This window comes from Emydura macquarii, unplaced genomic scaffold (genome assembly GCF_026122565.2).
Source record: "Emydura macquarii macquarii isolate MOO-44397 ecotype Brisbane River unplaced genomic scaffold, CSIRO-AGI_Emac_v2 contig_1043, whole genome shotgun sequence".
Classification (NCBI taxonomy): Eukaryota; Metazoa; Chordata; order Testudines; family Chelidae; genus Emydura; species Emydura macquarii.
The window spans coordinates 21,245,901-21,268,369 of NW_027131180.1; the positions used below are offsets into that span (position 1 = coordinate 21,245,901).

At 40.4% G+C, this 22,469-nt stretch overlaps 1 protein-coding gene and 1 long non-coding RNA gene across 3 annotated transcripts in view; one reads left to right on the plus strand and one right to left on the minus strand.

Moving 5' to 3' along the window:
• Positions 1–22,469, minus strand: part of DOP1B (DOP1 leucine zipper like protein B) — a 91,836-nt gene that overhangs the window by 16,191 nt on the left and 53,176 nt on the right. For both annotated transcript variants that reach the window (XM_067545290.1, XM_067545291.1), the window contains 11 exons: positions 22,089–22,189; positions 21,143–21,333; positions 18,640–20,260; positions 18,246–18,357; positions 16,946–17,134; positions 10,662–10,787; positions 8,319–8,453; positions 6,970–7,025; positions 5,687–5,791; positions 5,528–5,594; positions 3,537–3,681 (listed from right to left, as the gene is read on the minus strand). In XM_067545290.1, the coding sequence (XP_067401391.1) occupies positions 3,537–3,681; positions 5,528–5,594; positions 5,687–5,791; positions 6,970–7,025; positions 8,319–8,453; positions 10,662–10,787; positions 16,946–17,134; positions 18,246–18,357; positions 18,640–20,260; positions 21,143–21,333; positions 22,089–22,189 (2,848 nt within the window). The remainder of the gene's footprint in view (positions 1–3,536; positions 3,682–5,527; positions 5,595–5,686; positions 5,792–6,969; positions 7,026–8,318; positions 8,454–10,661; positions 10,788–16,945; positions 17,135–18,245; positions 18,358–18,639; positions 20,261–21,142; positions 21,334–22,088; positions 22,190–22,469) is intronic.
• LOC137151057 (uncharacterized) lies at positions 2,180–15,165 on the plus strand. Its single transcript, XR_010919146.1, has 4 exons — positions 2,180–2,411; positions 2,843–2,891; positions 13,750–13,839; positions 14,598–15,165. It is a non-coding gene; the product is annotated as an uncharacterized lncRNA (long non-coding RNA).

Here is a 22,469-nt window from a genome sequence, read left to right on the forward strand (position 1 = left end):
CTTGACCTCTTTGTCTGAAGAGAGGGACCTAGGCTGGTGCAGCCAGTTTTGTTGCATGAGATCCTGGATCACTACAGAATCCATATTAGGGTGGGAAAACAAATATTCTGCCCCTTTGGAGGGAACAATACTTCTTCTCAGCCCTCTTAGCCTTAACAGGCTCTAATATGGCTTCATTAATAGGGAGTACAACCTTGGAAAGACCCAGTCTGGAGACTATCCAGGATCCTCTGGGTAGGATCCTGAATCTCTTCTAGTGTGATATGAAGAGTTTTTGCAATCCTCCTAAGAGGGCCTTATATTGCCTATAATTGGCTGGTGGCGAGGGAGAGGGCAGTGCCACTATCTCATCTGGAGAGGAAGAAAAAAGTGCTGCCAGCAGAATCAGCTGTTCCCCTTTTACAAGGCACTCCTGGGGGGACTAAGGTTCCTCTCCAGGAAGTGAAGTTTGTTTAAAGCAATGCTCAGGGTCCTTGTAGTCTGGGGCCCGAAATGATGGATCCCAGGAGCCTTATATGGCAGGTGGGTTGGATCCCTAAGGATATGGAGGTGGGCCTCTTGGTGGGTACCACTGGCCCCTAAAACACATTCCTGCAAACTGCACTATTGGAGCCATCTGGGAGGCTCTGGAAGCCCTGTCTGGTCTGAAGTCTCACCTCAGGACTGTCAGGGGAACAGTCAGTACTGCTTCCTGTTCATCCAAGTAGTAGGAGTCATTTAACTATGACAGTACCATCTGCCAGAGGCAAAAACAGGTGAATTGCGTATCAGTGGTGTTAAGCCTCCACGACATAGCTGGTACTTGGAACTGGGAAGTGATGTGCTGTGTAGGGATGTTCCTTGATCGTATCGGATCTGAGAGGATTGGGAATTTTGGTGTAAATTGCCAGATCCTTGAGAAGGGCACATTGAGACCTGGCTGGAGGAGAGCTGATGGGAGTCTTGGGTCTGAGCAGATCCTCTGGTACAGGTCTGGGCGTGGCGATTTTCTTACAGGGCAGTACTGTCAGTGCAGAGGATGAACAATCCCTTCTGTCTTTGGGTGGTGCAAGGATCAGTCCTGTCCCCTTCATGGACTATTTTAGAGCACTAGTAGTTCCTGGTACTATTAATGATAGTCCATGCCCCCTATGAGCTCCAGCCACACCCATACCAGAGAACAGTCTCCTTCAATACTGAGGGGAGAAGAGAAGCCTTTGCTTTTTTTTTTTTTTTTTTCTTCCCCCAGAGTACTTTTGAGGCCATTTATCCCTGTTTTTATGAGACTGTTCACCTTTACCCTCCTCATACCGCTGTTTAGTTCAATCCTGTCACTTGTATAGGATTTTTAAATATACACACATGTTCAAATAGCTTGGCTAAAGTAACGTTTGCATAAACAGCAAGTGCTTAGCAGTTGTGGGAAGACTTTGGAAGATGGTCAGCTTGATTGGAAATTCTGGACTGGAATGTGACTGATAAGAGGAAAGTCTGAAGAAAAGTCCCCAATTATCAAAACTGGTTTCTAAGCAATTTCAGCAGAAAAATTGATGCAGGAGGCAATGGCTATAACCATGTAAGTTCTGTTTGCTAAAGTATAAAAGGATGGTCTCTTAAGAGTGTTTGTTGCTAGTGCCTGCCTGTCCAGGTGGAGTTTGAGCATCCAGGTGCTAGTCCTGTTGTTGTAAGTACCTGATCAATATGTATAAACTGCATGTTACTGTATAGATGTGGCAATTGCTTAGGGATTCAAGGCCCTGTTTGGAGCAGCTGTATAAATACCATCTGACCTCTAGATTTAATAAAGGAATTTATGGTTAATTTGGTGTTGTGGTAGCATGCTGTATTTATTAATTTAATTAATTAACAATAACTCCTCCACCTGCTTGCTGGAGGATTCTGATCTAGTGGGCATGAGTGCCCAACACAGAGGCTGAAGTCAGTGAGATGGGGAGACTGTTTGGTAGGAGGGGGAAGGAGTGGCGGACATCACACTTTGAAGGAACACGCGAGTCCCTAAAGCAGCTCTCTTGAGGGTTGCTAACCGGGAAGACACAGGGACAAGACCTGAAGCCTGGAATCTTGGTCATACTAGGGTGCCTTGAACAGTAGGGAACAAGGGTGGGTGATCTATAACTAAATTCACTAACAATTAACTAGTTAAAGATAAAACTGTTTACACACTATTTACAAAGTTCAAGCGGGAGCGCTAGAAAGGCTACGGATGCACAAAGGTTCTGTCCCAGATCACGAGCAGTAGAAAAGCAATGGAGAGGCAGGCAGTCTGTGCCACCCCTAATACCTTTGGTTCTGAGTATGAGGAGACATGGGGCATAGGCATGCACTAATGGACTCTGCTATGGAAGAGGTTTCCAGGCTCAAGCACATGTGCAGCCTCAGTGAATACCTACAGGGACCAGCACTCAAAAGAGGTATGTAGAAATCCAGGAAATTCTAAAGTTAAGCTTTCATTTAAGAAAAAACTGAACTGTAGAATTCTTTTAAAAGGAATTTCCTGAAGCTATTACAGTTGCATCCTATTAACTTCCACTCCAAATAGTTATTTAAAAATTTGGGATTATAATAAATCTCTCACTAAGTAGCAATTCAATATATGTATCTAAAACATGAAAAAATACTTCTTAAAAAAACTTCTCAAACTTGGGTGCCTACTGTTTGGCTCCTAAATCCACATACAAGCATAAAGTAAAACTAATAAATCCACATACAAGTGCAATAAAGAGTGTTTCACTTTTCAAAGGTGCTAAGCACTCAAAGCTTGTACTGAAGTCTGAAGAATTCACATTTGAAAATGCTGGCCTTACTATTTATATGGCATTTTACTTCTCTTTCACTGCCCCAGGTGCTGCACGAACAAATCAATTCTCACAACCTTCACCCCTACGAAGTAGGTATGTACAAGACATTTTACAACAGAAGGAAGGAAGAGGCAAAATGATTTCTTTGACTTAGAGTGAGCTAATTGCATAATTGCAATTAGAAGTCATAAATTCCTGGTTTTCAGACTTGTCCTCCTCCTACACTGGAAAAAAAACTACCTCTTAAATGAGCTCAATCAAAATAAATGGATTTCAGTAGTTAAGTAGGCAAGAAAAAATTTAACAATCAGCCTCTTACAAATCAGAAAACTTTCAGCTTATTTTCAATAATGCCTACAGTTTTATCATCACATTAACAAAAATGGTTTCTATGCACTTTTTGAACTTTTTATTTAGAAGGATGCTAATTTCCGTGGTATATAGAATGTATTGTGTACCTTAATATTTCTCCAGTATAGTACATATAATGTACAGATACTGACTGAATGCCATTTAAGATATCTGAATTTTTACTTAAATGAGAAGATAACATGGTCTTTTGATACCACATCAGTCTGTTTGTTTTAAATAACAATTCATTCTCTTTAGCAACTTATCATAAAAAACATTTTCACATGAGCACAAAGCCAGATTGTCACTAAACTTTATATAATAAATGGTACAGGAAAGTGGCAAGAAGGTCAGAAGTGACACTGAATCCTTAAGAAACAACTTTACCATCCATGTCACCTTCAGCATTGGATTCATCTAAAGAGATCTGAGGTTGGGCTTTCACCTCCAGGTTCCTGCTCAGCCAGCTAGTCTGCTCCAGGGAGGAACCAGCAACATTCCCCACAGCTTCCAAGATTTTTTGTGTCACCTCCTGAAAAGTAATAAATGCCACACTGCATCAGAGGAAAGCTATTGGCACTGGGCCAGCCCAAAGAAGTTTTTTTTATTTGGAATCTGGTACAGTGTTTTGTACTTGGTACCCTGTCGATAGGCAAATGAAGATGAGCATCAACAAACAGAACAGAGAAACATTTATCAGCAGTCTCCAGATAGTAAACTGCCACTGATTTCAGTTGGCAGTAAGCATGAACAATAAAAAAGAAAGAAAAGTTTTGGGTTAGCATAGATTCACCTACAGGTCTTAATCATACCTTTCCATGTAAAGGTCATTATGTACACATACATACACACACACACACACACCCGGGCTAAACCACCAATATACAAGAAAATTTGTCCATGATAGCAAAAATTGCCTTACACTACAGTCTACTCTTGATGACTATCCTTATAATCACAACGGTAAGGGGGAATTTTTCTCTTTAGACAAACATTCTCTTCAGCTGTGGTATAAAAGTTAAGCATTGGAGAGTGAGTAGCAAAATCAAATATTAAAAAAGGAGAAAAACAACCCACTTCAGTTTTTCACTTTCTGTGTAGACTGGCACATATTGAGTGCACACCAGACCAAGTCATCCTTCACACCTCATAATTTGCTTTCTGGATGTTTTTAATTTTAATGATTTGCACCAGCAGTTTGGTAAGATCTATGTTGCAGAAGACATGGGTCTTGTTGCAGACACTGATGCATTTTCAACTTGGTTGGGAATTACTACCATTACTCCCTGTGACAAGTTTCTTCTCTCTAGCTTGAGCCAGGCTAGACGAGAAGTTTATTCTTTATGCATCTTATCTCGCACTGCTTCTGTGGCCTTCAGGGTAAGAGTGCACAACCTGAGCATCCAATAGGTATACAAGAATAATGTTGTTAGTGTGATAATCAGGGTCCAGACACCCTTACAGGTGCATAGCGGGTTTGAACCCCCAAAAATCCCAAAACGTCACACACATTTTGCCTCATACTTTGATGGATTTTTTTCGGTCATAAATTTGAAACATATTGGGGAGTTATTCTTACAATAATTGACAAATTCATAGGTTTCAACTCTCTGCATATATCTCTGCTTCTGCACAGTATGGACTCTTACCTGGTTCTCCAGATTTCCAGTCTTTTACCTGCCAAGATACTATGTTTTAAGGAAGCGTTTTTGTCTCGAGCGGTTTTTAACTTTGTCTCCTTGGAGAATCACAGAGTCTCTGAGATCACAATTTTTTTCAGTTCTAATGGAACAATTATCCAATAGTTTCAAATGAAGATTGCAAACTATCATACTCCATTAATTAGCAGTCATCTCTGAAAGACTTGTTTGTTCTGAATTGGTTCTTCAGATTTCCAAAAAATTGCACTAGTACCCTCTACTGTTCTTTAGGCTTTGAACTGTATGATCTGAAACTGACTGCTTTTTCCTTTCCTTTTAGCTACAGGGCTTCCATGTGGTATTAAATTAGATAGGATATTGGTTACTTTTAACTAAGCGACTTAACAGTGTAGTTTTATTTTCTGGGAATTGATCTGGCCATATTTCAGTCTTCCCATTAAAAGGTTGGGTTAAACCCTATTCTCAACCTCCATGTTTGAGCAACAGACTTTGGTTCAGAAACTTCAGGTTTCCCTTCCAAGACTGACAGAAAAAAAATCAGATCATTTTTTGATAATGTTAAAAGAAACAAGGAATTCACTATACAAATTATCTTGCTGGCCAGTTTATGGAGCAGAACTGGAGGAAGTCACTCACATCTCTACTATATCTGCTGGGCAGCACAAGCTAATCTCTGTTCAGAATGATTTGTGAACTAAAAGGGTGTGTATCCAGTACCTGCAGGTCTTTTTGATCCTTTTTATTTTCCAGGTTAGGAGTTCTGGTCACAAAGTCATTCAGGGTACTGTGGGAAAAATAATTCACCCCAAATTAGTAATATGGACAGTTTTACTTCATCTGTCAAATGAAACTAAATCACCTTGTATTGTGCTATACCTGAGAAGCAGGAAATATCCAGGGGGAGCCAAGTTCAATTGCACAGATTCCTTCAGCACTCCTAACAATGACTGAAAGTTCTCCTGCAGGGTTGAGACAGGAAGTCTGCCAAAAACAACATGCAAGCCTGATGTCAAACAATATATCAGCCATAAACACAGATAGTGCTGGCTCTAGGAGCTCCCTACCAACTTTAGTATTCTAGTTCTCCCCAAGTCTAATTAACTATTCAGAGTATTTGTGTCTAAGTATAATGATATCCTGTCAATGCATAATGACATGTTATATTACATCAACACACTAAAGCATGACAGGGTATCAAAATCAAAACAGTATGTAGAATTAATTCAGGACTCTAGTTATTCTGCAAGCTAAAGCTAGGCTTGGAGCGTACAGAATATGCCAGTGTTGTGAAAGAAGAGGGTCTTCGGCAGTGACAGAATGAGGAGAAGGATTTGCAGACTAAGTGTATTGTCTACACTGATGGCGGCAAAGTCGCGGCAGTCACATCGACCTTTCTGGATTGATTGATGGGTCAATGAAGACCTGCTCAATCGATCCAGAAATCGACACCGTAAAAGCACCCCCTCAAGTGGCGCAGTGCAGTGAAGATGCCACGCAGAAGGGAAGCACAGCAGTCGACGGGAGTTACGCAAACTATTCTGCATAGCTTGTGTAACTCCTGTTGACTGCCATTGAATCGCCAGGTAAGTGTAGACCAGGGCTAATATCCTAAGGTGATCCATGCATACACAGCAATGTATGCTAGAAGAATTTTGATCAAAAGGATTACTCCACTCCCTATGCTGTCTAACATGATAAATGCCAAGTATAAATTGGAAACACTAGGAACCCTCCCTGTCTTCCTAAGAAAGCCTGGAAAGGAGATTAAGGATAAGCATCCTTAACACAACCTTCCAACAGCTGGGAACAGTGCCAGAGCTGGAGAAAGGTCATAAAAAATTCAGCATAATGTCCTGACAACAGTTTGAAAAGAATAAAGCATGTTGTTGTCTCAGTACATGACGACATTGTGTCATGATGACACAAACACCAATGCAATAACAGAATATCATGCCACACAGGAATCTTGAGTGTGTCTGTCTGTCACTGGACAATGAAGTGACTATCCAGTTCTACTTCAGTAAGCACTGATGATGCAGAGGTTTCCTGTGCCAAGCAGCTCTGAAGGTCAAAGTAAAGTTTAAGTAAATGCTAGCTGTTTGTTACACAAAGCGATTTCCATATAGCTACCGATATTATTCCTGTAACTATCTATTTACCTTTGAACGAAAGCATAGCTGAATTGCAGCACTGGGATATCCACTAGAGAAGATTTCTGAAAATAAAACAAGGAATTATGTTCTTGCTTTACAACACAATGAAATTTAAGCTGCTAGACGATTCAACGTTTAATGGGAAACTTTTTTTCTGGGAGTAACCTGTCTCCCAAGCTGAGACTGATGATGGGCTGACCCTTGTCTGTGAAGATGTATTACGTAGTTCAGAGTTCTTGCTAGGGAACATTACAGTTTCAAGGTGTTTATTTTATGCAAGTTACTCAATTTGAAGGGGAACACTGAATCATCATCACAAAAACCTGAAGAATTTTGGTGTCTGCTTTGTAAATTGTGTTTCAAATGTTTGCTCCAGTGATGTTTCAATGGCTTTACAGAGTACTGGAACATAGTTTAAACCCCAGATCAAAGACTGACCAATCTAAGATGAAGAGAAATATTTTCATATTAAAGATTTCAATGAAAACTTAAATTTTATTTAGATGTAAACATTCCCCAGAAGTGTCTGGAGCCTAGAGAGAGCAGTATTGTAGTACATAACAACCAGAAAATGAAGCTGAATAGCGCTAACCACAGTATTTAGTTCTTACATAGCTATTTTCTCTCTCAAAGTGCTTGGAAAGCATTTGATAATCTTGAAGGGAAATGCAATAATTAAGTTATCCCAGCAGCATGAAATGCAAGAAATAAAGCAGAATAAATTGGAGAAAAATAAGTTAGATACTTGGAATTCTTTCAAATTGATAATCTGATCTATTGGAAAAGTTTTTAAAATACATGGAGCCAGATCCTTGAGACTTGCCCTTCTGTAGCTCAGGATGGACTGGAGTAAAGGTGTTTTTTTGCAATGGAACAACCTCTGGGCAGCTGTCAGTTGCACTGGCAGGTAACAACCCCCTGGGGCTGTTACAGCAGCTACTGATCAGACAAATATAATGGGTCCCTGGCAGAATCCCCTCTGCTGAGGGCAAGGGGAATGGAGCCACGACACTAGCCTTATTAAATCTGGAGATTCCTCTATGCTGGGAGAATGCACAAGGAGTCTGTTACACTAGCTTTACCAGTGCTTTGTCCTGCCAAAGTAACACAAGGCAACTAATGACTACTCTTGTTAAATGAAAATCAGAAACTGCATACACATTGGGTACACGCCTAATCAGGAACAGAATATGATGAAGAAAAATTCTGCTAATATAATTACTCGTAACAAAAAAAGAATCATGAATGTTGAAAACATCTTTCCCATCTAATAAAATTAACGGAGATGTTTTTCAGGGACACCTTGAAATACAGAAGGAAGACCTGGTAAAGCTGAATGCTATTTTAGCAGTTACCTCTTCGCCTTTGATTTGGGATGGTTTCTTGACAACTTCTTTTACCAGCTGTAATATAGTGTCAGTCTTCAGAGTGTCAAGTGCACACACTAAGTCCACAAGAATAAGCTGAGATGCACTAGCTACTGGAAGAATCTAAAAAGACACAAACAACACTAAGTTCAATGTACCAGGGAAGATATGATGGAGGAAAAGAGCATTTCATACCATTAACCAAGTGCAAACATATATATGAAACTCAAGTAGATAATTTAGGAACTATGCAACAAGTTGTTATAAAAGGACCCACAAGGGAATCAGAGTTTGGGTCTCATTCACTCTCTCTCACCTGTGCTGACAGGCTGGGAGCACAGCAGAGACAATGCACTCAGACTACGGCAGATGAGGAAGAGAGCTTGTATTTAGTAACCATGTTTGGCTCCAGAGGGAGCTACCGCTAACTTTCTTCCTCTGGAAAGGTTTCTGACCTGGACTCTCTGACTGCAATGGAGGAAAACTGGAACGCTCTGGACTCCAATAACTCAAAATGGCTTGGTATTAATGGGCTGGATTTGGCTTAGCACATAATGCTTACACTGTTCTTTGCATCTACGCATGTAAGTGCAGCTCATCACCTTGGTATCCAAGAGCCTTTCCTTTGAAGTTGTCTCTAGAGCTGGTCAGAACACTTTCAACTAAATGAAATTTAGTCAAAAATGCTGTTCCAAAGTAAAACATTTCATGGAGATTTATAGTTTCAATTATGTGTCTGCTGGAAAGGGTTCTGAGATTCCTCTGTGCTCTTTGCTCAGTTCTGACAAAAGAGAGAATTGAAAAGCTCAGCTGAGCTTTTCAATCTGAAAATAGTTATTTGGACAATTCCATTTTGCAAAAATGTTCACGAAGTTATGTTTTTGTTCCAGTGTGGAATGATGACAAAATTTTAAACCTTGAAAGTTGTCACAAAAGAAAAGTGTAGGAGAGTAAAGAGTTAAAAGCTGGACTAATGGTCAGGCCTAAGTTACAGGGAACAGGGTCATGGCATGGGCAAACCTTGTTTCTGCTAATTGGTATGAATTCTAGTTGTAGTCTGTTATCTCTCTTCTTTTCCTCCCTTCCTGGCCATCTGCACAGGGATAAGGCTAACAAAATAACTCTTCTGCGCAATGCCTTTGGTGGGAAGAAAGCATTACCTTCCTTCCCCCCCCGGCATACCTTTACTTCAAAGAATGTTAGTGTAAAATTAATAGGTTTTAAAGTGATGTGCCTGCCCTCTGTATGGTAATCCTGTAAACAAACAGGGGCGGGTCTAATTGTATTCATGATGTTGTTGTTAATATTCATTTTATAGGTGTCAATGTAACCAAATAAAGGTCTATGGGGAGTTGCTAGAAATGTATACATTTACATACTGTTATGTATACAAGATTTGTAAGGTAACCCCCTCGTTGCTCTCTCGCAGCGTCAAGATGGAACGAGCAGGCAATAAAGGGTTCCGTCTCCCCAATCTGCCCCAGGGACAACCTGTTTGTTATTTCTAACAAAAAGGATCATTTTCTGGACATCTATACTTATTTAACTTTGGAATAAGGTTTTAAAATAAATTGCAATCATGTGCAGAATGCAAGTCTTGTTTTAGTTTACATATAAATAAAAAACAATAGTATTTAATTAACTTTTCTATTTCCATTTCCAACACCAAGTATTTAACCAATGTAAATAAGTTCTAGTCTTTTATAAAAAATAAAATGACTTTTTCCAGCAAAGTGGAAGCCAGTAATATTATTCTTGTTATGAGAAATTTATTGTAAGATAAAGATAAAGAATTTATCTTACAATAAAAATGGTTTAAGGCATTTAATATTTAATGGTCTAATATACTGAAAAACTCATAACTCTGCAGATATAAAGTTAAATGTATAAAATTCATTGATAAATCTTGCACAGCAGCAAGACAAAGATCATGACTTCTTTCCCCATATCCCCATGAAAACACCCTAAGGTCATCTCAAGTTGTGTTACAGAAGTCATGCGCCAGATAAATGGTCTCTTGATTCTTTAAGTAAAATATTTCTTCTTTCAGCATTTTTCTTCAACATGCAAAGACATTAAAATCCTTATTTTCCTATTTGATTATATTTGTTCCATTTACTTATGGTTTTCATATTTTAAATTTTAACCATTATATTCAATTCATGTTCTTATCTAATCGCTTGTTGTTGTTACTTATTAAAAAACAAACAAACAAACAAACAAACAAAAAAAACAGAACATGAGGGTCTTAGCAGTGACCCTAGGAACAAAACCTCTGCCTTTTCATTAGAAAAGAAACTATCATATGAATTAACATTTCTTTAACTTCACCTTTATTTTACTTTGAGTCTTATGAGCTTTTTTGCTGTTCCACACTGCTGCTACTGCTGATATTAACTGGACTCCAAGTTGTGGCGTCAGCGGATTCAAGAAATCTAAAATTTTATTTTTTATTGTCTATAAAGAAAAAAGATGAATATGTTATTGCTAAACATTATAAAAAATGTTCAAGACTGATCACTGTTTATTTGGAGATTCTTTTGCTTTTTAATGTGGTATTCAGAAGTTATACTATCATTAAAGAACAATATTGTATACTGTTGATTCAGGTTAATTTAGATTATTTCTCATTGATTCATTTTCCTCCCTTATTACAAAGTTATGATGATCTCCAACCCTGGAAAGCTAACAACAACAAAAACCTATTTTTCATCATGGCATATTCTCTGTCCAATCATTTTTTATATACAGTACTTCCTCATTATTATTAATCAATGTCTGTAAGAGGGGGGAGAAATTTGTATTATTAGTAAGCTTATATATAAAATGACAGACATATAAAATATTTTAGAAATTGTAGACCAATAGATGGCAATTTAGTAAAGGAGGGTGGGATGAGAAAATTAGTGAGGAGGTCAATATAAGAATTAATGGAAAAGGTGAGTTTTAAAGGAGGGAAGAAAGGATTTGAAGGATATGAGAATGGTGGCAGGGATTTCTTGGCAGGCAAGTGAAAGGCAGTTTGAAGTAGTAGTATTTTTTAGGAAACTAAGTACTATGTTTAGCTGACAATTGAAACACTCTAATTTTACATTTTCTCATTTGCTTCACTGGACTCTTTGCTGCCTCCTTCCTGTAAGAACCAAAGGGTTGAAGATAGAATGGTTACTTAACTCATAACTGTTCTTCGAGATGTGTCACTCATGTCCATTCCCAATTTGGTGTGTGTGCGCCCCATGTACCAGTGCTGGAAATTTCCCCCCTAGGTGTACCCGTAGGGCCAGCTCTAGCGCCCCCTGCAGCGGCGTGCATATGCCGCCCTGCCCCCTCAGTTCCTTTTTGTCGGAACTTCGACAGAGGGGAAAGAGGGTGGGTGTGAAATGGATATGAGCAACACATTTCAAAGAACAACTGTTATGAGGTAAGTAACCATTCTCTCTTCTTTGAGTGCTTGCTCATGTGCATTCCCAATTAGGTGACTCACCAGCAGTGTCCCTAGATGCGGGCAGGAGTTCACGGACATTACGCTTGAAGCACTGTTCTGCTGAAGCCAGCATTGTCCCGAGCTTGCTGCGTTATGGCATAGTGGGATGTGAAGGATGTACCGATGACCAGGCCCTGCAGATATCCTGAACTGGGACATACACCTGGAAGACCACTGATGACGCCTGGGCCCTTGATGAGTGGGCTGTCAAAGACGTTGCAGGTGTGACCCTCGCCTGCTCATAACAAGCCTGGATATAGGCTGTGATCCATTTTGAAATCCTCTGCGATGACACCAGCAGCCCCTTCATCTGGTCCGCAATCGCAATGAAGAGTTGCATAGAGCAACGGAAGGGTTTGTTCCTCTTGATATAGAACACTAGGGCTCTTCTAGCATTGAGGGTATGCAGGCGCCTCTCCTTGCTGGAGTTATGAGGGTTGGGACCGCAGACCGGCAGGAATATGTCCTGGTTGAGATGAAACTAAGAGATCACCTTTGCAAAAAGGCTGGGTGAGGGCATAGTTGAATCTTGTCCTTATAAAGGATAGTATAGGGAGGCTCTGAGGTCAATACCCTAATCTCCAAAACTCACCTTGCTGATGTAATGGCCACCAAGGAATGTGACTTTCCAGGATAGATGCATGAGGGAACACAAGGTTAGAAGCTCAAATGGAGGCCCAGTAAGCCTAGAGAGGACCAGATTCAGATCCCATTGGGGAGTTGGATCCTGTCGGTGGGGCCCTTGAGGAATCTGGACATCATCTCATGCAAGAAGATTGTTCTACCATCACAGGAAGGTGAAACATTGATATGGCCGCTAAGTGGACCTTAATGGATGAAAAAGCCAATTCTTCTTGTTTCAAGTGGAGCAGGTAGTCCAGGATCATTGAGACTGAGGTCTCCATTGGGGAGGCCCCCTGTTCAGCTGCCCAGCAGGTAAAATGTTTTCATTTGGCCCAGTAAGAGGATCTGGTGGATGGCTTTCTACTCTCTAGTAGAATCCTCTGGATCTGGGCTGAGCAGGCCTGTTCCTCCCGGCTCAGCCATGGAGCATCCATGCCGTCAAACGTAGGGAGGCCAGGTCTGGGTGGAGCAGATGATCATGATCCTGAGACCAGAGGTCCACTTGCAATGGGAGCTTCCACTGCCGGGATCCTGCCAGTTTGAGCAGCATCCTGAACCACTATTGCCGGGGCCACGCCAGAGCCACCATGATGACCCTTGCTTTGTCTCTTTTCACTTTATGAGGACCTTATGGATCAATGGTATTGGCAGGAAGGCACACATGAGATTCTCTCACCAGGACAGGAGAAAGGCGTCAGTCGGTGAGCCATTGCTGAGCCCTTGGTGAGAGTAGAACTGCTGGCACTTCCTGTTCTCTTTGGTGGCAAAGAGGTCCACTTGGGGATTGCCCCACCTCTGGAAGATGTGAGAGGCCACCTCTGGGTGCAGGGACCACTCATGATAAGAGCAAAAGGACCTGCTGAGGCAGTCCGCTAAAGTGTTGCTGACCCCGAGGAAATGCACCGTCTCCAAGTGCATGTTGTGGCTGACACAAAAATCCCATAACCATATGGCCTCCTGGCACAGGGCTGGGGACTGGGCCCCACCTTGCCTGTTGAGATAGTACACCGAGGCTGTGTTGTCCGTGAGTACCTGCACTACTGTGCCTGAGAGCTGCAGCAGGAAAACCATGCAGGCTAGATGAATTGCCCCGAGTTCCCTGACACTGATATGCAACGCCAGCTCTTTTGCAGTCCCGGTGCCCTGGGTTCTGAGGGTGAGAGGGTGGGCTGAGATGCAGGCTATAATCTCTGACATTGCCAGGAACCTTCCCTCTGGTAGGAGTGCCTGGGCCCTGACAGAGTCCAGAACCATGCCAATAAACCCTATCCATTGGACTGGGACAAGCATTGATTTCTGCTCGTTTATCAGCAGGCCCAGTTCTTGACAAGTGCTCTGGGTGGTCGCAATGCTGTCCTGGATTTGAGATCTCAACCTGCCCTTGATGAGCCAATCGTCCAGGTAAGGAAAAATCTGCATTCATCTTCGCTGGAGGTGGGTCGCCACTACCACCATGCATTTGGTGAAGACCCTTGGCACAGCTGAGAGGCCAAAGGGAAATACCACCATCAATTCATGATGAGTTCCTACCACAAACCATAGGAACCTCCTATGCCCTGGGAAGATTGAAATGTGAAAGTAGGTGTCCATTAAATCAAGGACGGCGTACCAGTCGCTTGAATCCAGTGAAGGGATGGTAGCAGCTAGAGAAACCATACGAAATTTCAGCTTCTTGAGATACTTGTTGAGGCCTCTTAGATCTAGGATAGGCCTCAGTCCTCCCTTTGTTTTTGGGATTAAGTAGTAACGGAAATAAAACTCTTTTCCCCTTAGATGGTTCCCTTGGGGGACCTCTTCCACCACATCCACTTATAAGAGTGCTTGCACCTCCTGCACGAGAAGTTGCTCATGAGAGGGGTCCCTGAAGAGGGACGGGGAAGGAGGATGGAAGCAAGGAGAACTGGAGGGCAACTTGGTGGCTACTGTGTTGAGTACCCAACGGTCTGATATTATGGTAGTCCAGACTGGGAGGAAAGGGGCTAAACGAGAAGAAAATATTAGGGAGGTTGGGTCTGGGTTTAAAACTGGTAGATTGCCCTCAGGCACACCTTCAAAAGGTCTGCTTTCTGCCTTGATTGTGGCGGCTGGAGCCTGGCTTTGAAGTAGTGGATGACAAATGGCCTTGGCTTCTCTTTTAACCCCTATTTTTTCTCCTGTAGGACTCACTACAGGATTGTCCCCCAAACCATTGCAGCTGCTGAGGTCTGAAGTGCCTTCTGGATGAAGGCGGGGTGCATAGACCAAGGGACTGCAGGGTCGCCTTTGAGTCCTTCATGCTGTGCAGCCTAGAGTCCATCTGCTCAGCAAAGAGGGCCGTACCATCAAAAGGAAGGTCCTGTATCGATTGCTGGATCTCTGATGGAAGGCCCGAAGACTACAACCACAAAGCCTCTCTCATCGATATCGCAGATGCCATGGTCCTGGCTGCAGAGTCTGCTGCATCAGAGGCTGCTTGCAGGGACACCCAAGCCACTGTCCTCCCCTCCTCCAGGATGGCCTCAAACCCTTGTCTGGAGGGCTAAGGAGTCTGCAAACTTCTCTAGCAATTGCTAGATATTAAAATGGTATCTGCCCAACAATGCTAGTTGGTTAGATATGCGTCGCTGCAGGCTCGCAGTAGAATAAATTTTGTGTCCAAATAAGTCCAGCCATTTTGCCTCTTTATTTTTTGGCATGGAGCCCCTGTGTCCTGTTTGTCCTTTTTGTTGGCAGTCATGATTATCGATGCCGGGGGGGGGGGGAGAGGGGGGTGCGCAACAGGGCCTCAACAGGTCCACAAAAAATAAATAATTGTTCAATAAAAACACAGCTTTTCACCCAAACTTTTCATTCAGCCTTCAATATTTTTTCAAATAAATGTAAATAATATCTATGACAAATGTCACACTAAAGAGTTGGGAAACTGGCAGTTACAAGCTGACAAGCTGAAAATTTAGAATGGCTTCACTGGGTAAAGTTCATAGCTCATTCAAAAGAAAAGACTAACTTCAATACAATCATCTAAAATTAAGATAAATTTATACAAACTATATTTCTCATATACACTATTTATCTTACCAGAATCTGTTATCCAAAAACAAGTGTAAGTTGTCAAGGGAAAAATATGCAATGTGCTTTTTTGTATGGGGAGATTTTGATAGACCAGTAAAAAGGCCAAGGACCACTTGATAGCAACAAGTATGATAATCAATATTGCACTAACAGCAACCAAAATTGGTAGGCCTTTCTGCAGGCCTGTGCAGCCTTGGCATGACTAAGCCAGGAGGGGGGGGGCCTCTTTCTCAGTCTCTGAGTTGCCTGACCCTGTGCCCCTCCCTGATACTCTGGCAGATGTGCAGGGATCTGTTCATCAGGAAAAGACCAAGAAACTGATTTATGCCTGCCCTCTGGGAGATGTTTGTCTGAGCCTCAAGATATGCAGATTCTGCAGGAACACATCTAGTTAATGAGTACTCCGAGGCAACCTCTTGATTAACTTTTGAAACTGCTTGCCCAACAAAGTTTTTTTTCTTGACTTGTTATTGTCTACAAACAAGGATAAATGGGTGGGAAGAGGTCTGGACTCTTTGGGATCTCTTCTTGGACACGGCTTTGGAATCCTCCAACGACAGCTGGAAGATCAGGTCATTCGGAAGGCTGTCACTGTTTCCACTCAAAAGTCACCCCAAACTTTGGTAACTGAGAGTTGAGGGTGTTTTACTAACCTGTTGTGGATGTGCATAATTGCTTGAGCCTAAGTAAAGTATAGCTTTAAAGTAAAAGCACTCTTTTGTTAGACTGTTTCTACCAGTCCATCTATTGGCTGGACGGCTGTGTCTCCATTTGATTTATTTCCTGACACCACCTTGCACAGAGTAAAGTTACCAACACATTTGGGATGGCAGAACTCTGGGTAACAGTGTCATGTTTATGAGGTCATCAGCTTCAAAACTCAAACGATGATGGCAAAATCTTATTACACGTCATAAAGAAAGCAGAATGAATTCTAAGCACAAGTAAATAAAATGCATGCTAATAAAATGCATGCATAGCCTAAGTTCACTCCAAAACTGTTACCTTGCACGAAGTCCTCTCTCACACTCATTAGGACAGAAGGCTTGCTTCTAGCTTGTGGTGTTTTTGTTTTGTTATGTTTTTGAAAGAGTGAAGAAAAAAACCCAAGAAGAGAAAGAGGATTGAATTGTGGGGGAGGGGTCGGAGGGGAAGCATATGCATGGGAGAACGGGGAGAGAAAAAATAAAAAAAATCACCAAAACGCAAATTAATTTTATACAAATGTGGTACCAATTAAGGTTTGGAAATCTGGCACTTTGCAACTGACTTGCACAAAAGGTGACAACCCTATATAGTAGGAATTCTGCACCTTTGACCATGAACATCCTCTGCAGCCTGTAAATTGCAGAAACTTTAAAACTACTTTACTATTTGAGAATGCAAAACCATATATAAGAATTTCACACAAAAGGTAATGAGGGACGGGGAAAGAGTATTTGGAAAGGATTCCTACTTTGGTTGCCTTAAAGTAAACTGAAGAAGAGCCTTTGGTTGTGCCAAGAAAGTCAGCTGGTCTTTTTTGAGTGTCTTCCTTTTTTATAACGCTCCAAAGAAGGGCCATTGTGTTAATAATACGAGGCAATTCTTCCAAAATGGCATTTCTGGCATTTCTGAGGTTTGTAGGATCAGATACAGAGGACAACTAGGAAAACAGAAATATCTATATTAAATAATATACTCTATGTACAAACACTCAAGTGTATGCAGATTCATTTTCTTCTTAACATTGTTACACAATCTTTAGTGCAGACATCTGCTTTCCACCCAAGTCTTTTGTAATGCTAATTTTGCAAAAAACATTAGATTATTCAGCTGTTCTGTTTATGAACTTTACTAACCACTTAAGAATAAGTAAGTATGTGTAACTTGAGTGTAACATTCTATTGATTTCGTTTTTGTTTAGGAGTTCTTTTCTCTATTTGAGGGCATATCCTCTTCCAATACATGGTGCAAACTACCTATCTCCATTTTTCACATAATTTGCAACAAAAAAAGAGCGTGAAACACACTCTAGGAGAATATTGGTGGCATGTATTCTAAATTAATTATTCTATGGAAACTTGCCAGTTAAACTAATGAAGGAGAGTAACTGTGGGAATACAGCCACAGAATGCATGAATATTTGGGTGGTGAAGACCCAAATTAAACTTGTTCTGTTTTTGCAACACAAGAAGAAAGTGTGTGTGTGTGTGGGGGGGAAGATGCATACAGAGTTGTCTGCAGTTAGATTTTTAAGATGTACAACTTGTGTTCACTCACACTTTCACTTAACAGTATACCAAAGAGGTAAATATAAAATTCAGATTGTCCTAGAGAAACATTTAGAATTATCTTTTATAGCTTTTTTTTGGCAGCATGACACTTGCACTTCTTTCTCCACACATACAAATTACTTCAGAATAATTTAAGGAGAATACTGTACTTATCCCACAAATGATTCGTGTCCAATAATCCAAATATATATAGATATTGTCAACATACACGGTGTTGGGGTGAGACAATAGTTACCTTATGATCTGCAAACAGAGGGTTCTCCTCTATACAAGCATGTTCCTCTTCCTGCATGGAAGGGGATTCTGCTACCTTTATTGTACAGCCTCTCATATTGTGGGCCCACAATAATAGACATCATTGACCATTTAAGGTCATGATTCAGCAAGAACTTTGTTTGCTGAATTTGGGCCAAACTGTCAAATGCATGGTTGGCATTTTGAGACTAGTATCTACTGAAATAATAAGAAGTAGCTTGCTACCTTTCTGGCTTGATTAGGATGATTCAAAAGGCAAAAATGACCAATGGTTGTTAAGCCTTCCAAAAGCGTCAGAGGATAATCTGGTGTAATGTTCTCCCTTTTAGAAGTTATGCTTTGGAGAAGAACACAAAAATTATTATCCACTTGAACTATTATTTTCATTCTTTTCATGATTATTATGGTTAAAAGAGTATTTGGTTCTGTGTTCCAATTACTGGGGTATGAGAAAGATCACAATTATTTCAGAAACTTTGCTTAAAGTTTAAAATTACTAAAAAGTAATTTTATACTACTTTATACAATTGTATGAGGTTTGAGAAAATAAGCTCATCAGTACAATACTTTGTACTGAATAGTTAAATCAACATCAAAATTCTGCATTTAAGAATCTTACCTCACAGCCATCTTCACAGTTTCATTTTCATACTGTTTAACAAGTTCATCCAGGTTTTTACATATCTGCATGATAAACGGTGACACAGTCCAGCCTAAAGATTTCCCAAAGTATGGCAAAGAATGTGTGACTAAACCTACCCAAGATGGATGCATCCCATAACCATATTCTGGCTGCAAACCTCTAACTACAGCAGAGACAAATAATCCTTGTGAAGTTATTGGGTGTGGATGCACATACTGAATAGCACTAATAGCCTGCTGGAAGTTAAGAGCTCGCTGCCATTCCTTAGATAGGTCTGGCTGGTTCTCCTGTCCCTCATGAGTCTGTCCAAGATGGTGCTCCAAGACAATCAATACTTGCAAAAGTTTCAGCAGCTCAATCTGAAGGGGATGTTCACTCCATATCTGATCTTGGCCAAAATTGATAAGGCTTTCTTCAAAGAGGCTCTCTTCGATGATACTGTTAGTTTTATCAGATGTCATCAGTTTGTACCGTTTTTGACTTGTATACATAGATGCAGACAAAGAAAGAAGAACAAACTCTTGAATTTTGCATCTTCCAAGCAAGTTGTGTATAAACTCGATATTCTTGCTTTCTGTTGACTTTGCCATTGTGGCCAGCTGTGTCATCACTCTAATCAAGACTTCTACACTTTTGACTTGGACATCTCTGTTGCCAAGCACATCTTTGTGGGTTACCGTCAAGTAACATGGATAGTAAGAGCGCAAAAAACTCAAACAGAGGTAAATCAGCAATTCTATTAATAAAGAATGGGGACACATAGTTGGTGATTGAGTCTGAAGTTTACCATAAAAGCTCTGTCCCACAAGAGCGTCCTGGTGTCGGGCTAGAAGATTATAGATGAGATTCAAGTGAGCTGTGGAGCTTGTATCCATACTTGTATTGGCTACAGCTTCAATAAATTCTTTAGGGTTTGTTTTGAGTACTGCCTCCAGTACAGAAAAAGCATACAAAACCCTCTTGGAATCATAAGGCTGAAAATACAAGAGAATGTGTTTAAACAGAGCCCCTATCATTTCTTGTTTTTCCTTCTTCTGCCTCAGCAGCCTAGAAGTTGTGATCGCTTGGAGTTCCAAGTCCAACTCCTCATCATCACTTGATAGTGATTCTGATGCTTGAGTTTTCTCAGAGTCTGCACGCACAAGATTTAACATAGTACTGGATTTGGAGCCATGAGGAGGGAAAGCATTAGATGAACTCACATGCTTCACGTTTTCTCTGCAGTCGATTGTAGCTCTATAGTTCTCCTCATTGCTCATTTCTTGTTGATCCAAAGAAGGAGAAAAAGATGATGTATTTTCACTATCAATATGTCCTGTGCTGGTATCTGCTGATTCTGTGTGTTCACTGTTATCATGATCACCACCGGTCTCCTGTGGATGCTCTGTATATGGAGAGGGATCATTTTCAGACAGTCCATTTTTTAGCTGATACTTCTCTGGATCTTTTTCCACTTCAGCCCAAATAGCTTCCCTGTCCACAGTTGTAAATTGGCTCAATAGTATGTTTTCTTCAGAACTGCTTTCATGTAGCTCAGCAGCTTCAAATGACTCTTTGAAAGAGGCATTTTTCTTGCTAAACCAATTATGTGAGTCTTCTGGAAAAAAAATGAAGATTTCAAAATCAGTGTTTATTAGGGCACTTGTAATTGGTTAATACATTTATATTAAAAGACAAATTGTAAGAGAAAATGCAATGGTGATCAAGTAACAGACCATACATTAAATTTAAAAATCTTATTTATGCCAAGGGAATAATTTCATTGAGCAGTTATGCTTTATAATGGAATCGTACAAATCAAGGATACAATCCTTATCTTTAATAATTGTACAAGTTCGAAATCTGCTTAGACTATATAGACTTCATATATATAGACAGACGTCTATAGATATATGTCTGAACCTCTTGAGCATCAAATGCATTCTCTATAGCTTGTGAAGCATATTTCAAGCCTGTTCAATGGGGGAAAGGGGGGAAGGGAGAGGGGAAGAGAAAGAGCCTATACAGACTTTATATATAGATAGACAGACATATATAAAGTTTATATATGAAGTCTATATGAAGTTTGGGTGCTACTATAATATAAATAGTGATGATGATGATTGGCAAGTCAATTAGATAGCAAACAAACAAAGTAGTAAAACAGTTATACAAGCAGATGGCTTGATTAAAAGCAATTAATTAAAATATTAGGTGGTCTAGTAGCTTCTTTTGATGAAATGCTGAAGAAACCAATGGGTGTTATGCCTTTAAAATAGTATGACCTACTCCAGAATTGTGTTTAAGTATTATTAGAGGTGTAATTATGAAGAGTGATATATACAGCTGGTATTGCTGCTTGTAAGGAGTCACCTCAAACTGAAGCGTATAACACCAAAGGTATGACTGGCTTAAAATGGAGTTTAATGGTATGTAATGTGACTAACTGTTAATTTACTTAACTTAAACAGTTACATTTTCAGTCTTAGAGCAACTTTACCTGCTGAATTCTTCTGTTTAATGTAATGTATGGATGTGCGCTGTGTCTTTGGATGAAGAAGCAACAGAAGTACTGGTTCAAGAATTCGTGTAACATCATTAAGTGAGAGAGCACGTATCAGCCAGCCCTGTGCTGCAGCTCCAATTGCACCATCTGAACAATTTAGACTGTCCAGTACCACAAAGAGAGACCTGAATGGAGAAATTGGAAGGGAATAGTAAGATTGCAAGCTCTCTCTCACAACATATTTTTAGACCCCACTCCTGCCCATACTTAGCTTTACTCTTGATAGTAATTCTGATGCCCAGGAGTAGTGTCACGGAGTTCAAAGTCAAGCACAGGTGTTTGCAGGAGCAAGGCAAAACATACTACATGTACATACATTGCAAACACACTATCTGCACTTATAAAGAGTTTTTATAATATCTTTTGCTGCTTCGTAAGGCTTGAAAGCTTTTGGCTCATATTGTATAAAACTGAGGATCACAACATGCCACCCTTGGATTACTTTAACAATATTTTGAATGCAGCTGCTTCTGCGGGGCCCTTCTATCCTTTTCTAGGGAAATGTCCCACCTCCTAATTGAGCTGGCTTCCTACATCAACAAGAAGTGGTGCCTCAGCTGTTCACTTTTTGCTTTTTTTGCTGTCTATATAATGGAAAGCAACTCCCAGCAGAGGCTCCAAACTCCTACTCCTCTTGGGGCATCCTCCAAACAAACACACAAACAAAAAAGCCCACCCCAACAACTAGTTTATTACTTGCCCTGTCAGAGAGTTACCAACACAGAGAGTGCTTCTTATTTTTAAGTTAAAAATAAATATTTGACAGCCTTCCTTTGGTTTATCGGACTGTCCAGGCAATTTTTTTTATAGCAAAAAGGTATAATGTAACTAAATATTTTTATATAAACATTAAGCCATGCAAATTAAAGTACAGCAATACCTATCAAAGGATCGACTGTGGGAAGTGACTCTGCTGCCTTGGATTTCTCTCGTCAAATGCCATATCACAGAGAATCTGAACAGTGCCTCCAGCCTTGTCCCCTTAACAGAAAGGAAAAAGAATAAAAAAAAAAGTTCCTGGTGTTTGTGGTTGAGATAAATGTAGTAAGTTTAGTGAATTTAAAAGGCTCTAGTAAAAAAACAAACAAACAAACCTTATTGCATAAATGACTTCTAAAATTAAGAATTCCGCACCTGTTTTTCATTTTTAGATAGAATTAACACACAATGCCATTTTCTTGCCATGCTCTCAGAACCCAAGGCAATCAAAACCAAAAAGCACCTAGTGCACAAAAAAAGCTGCTAGTGATTTCAACGAAAA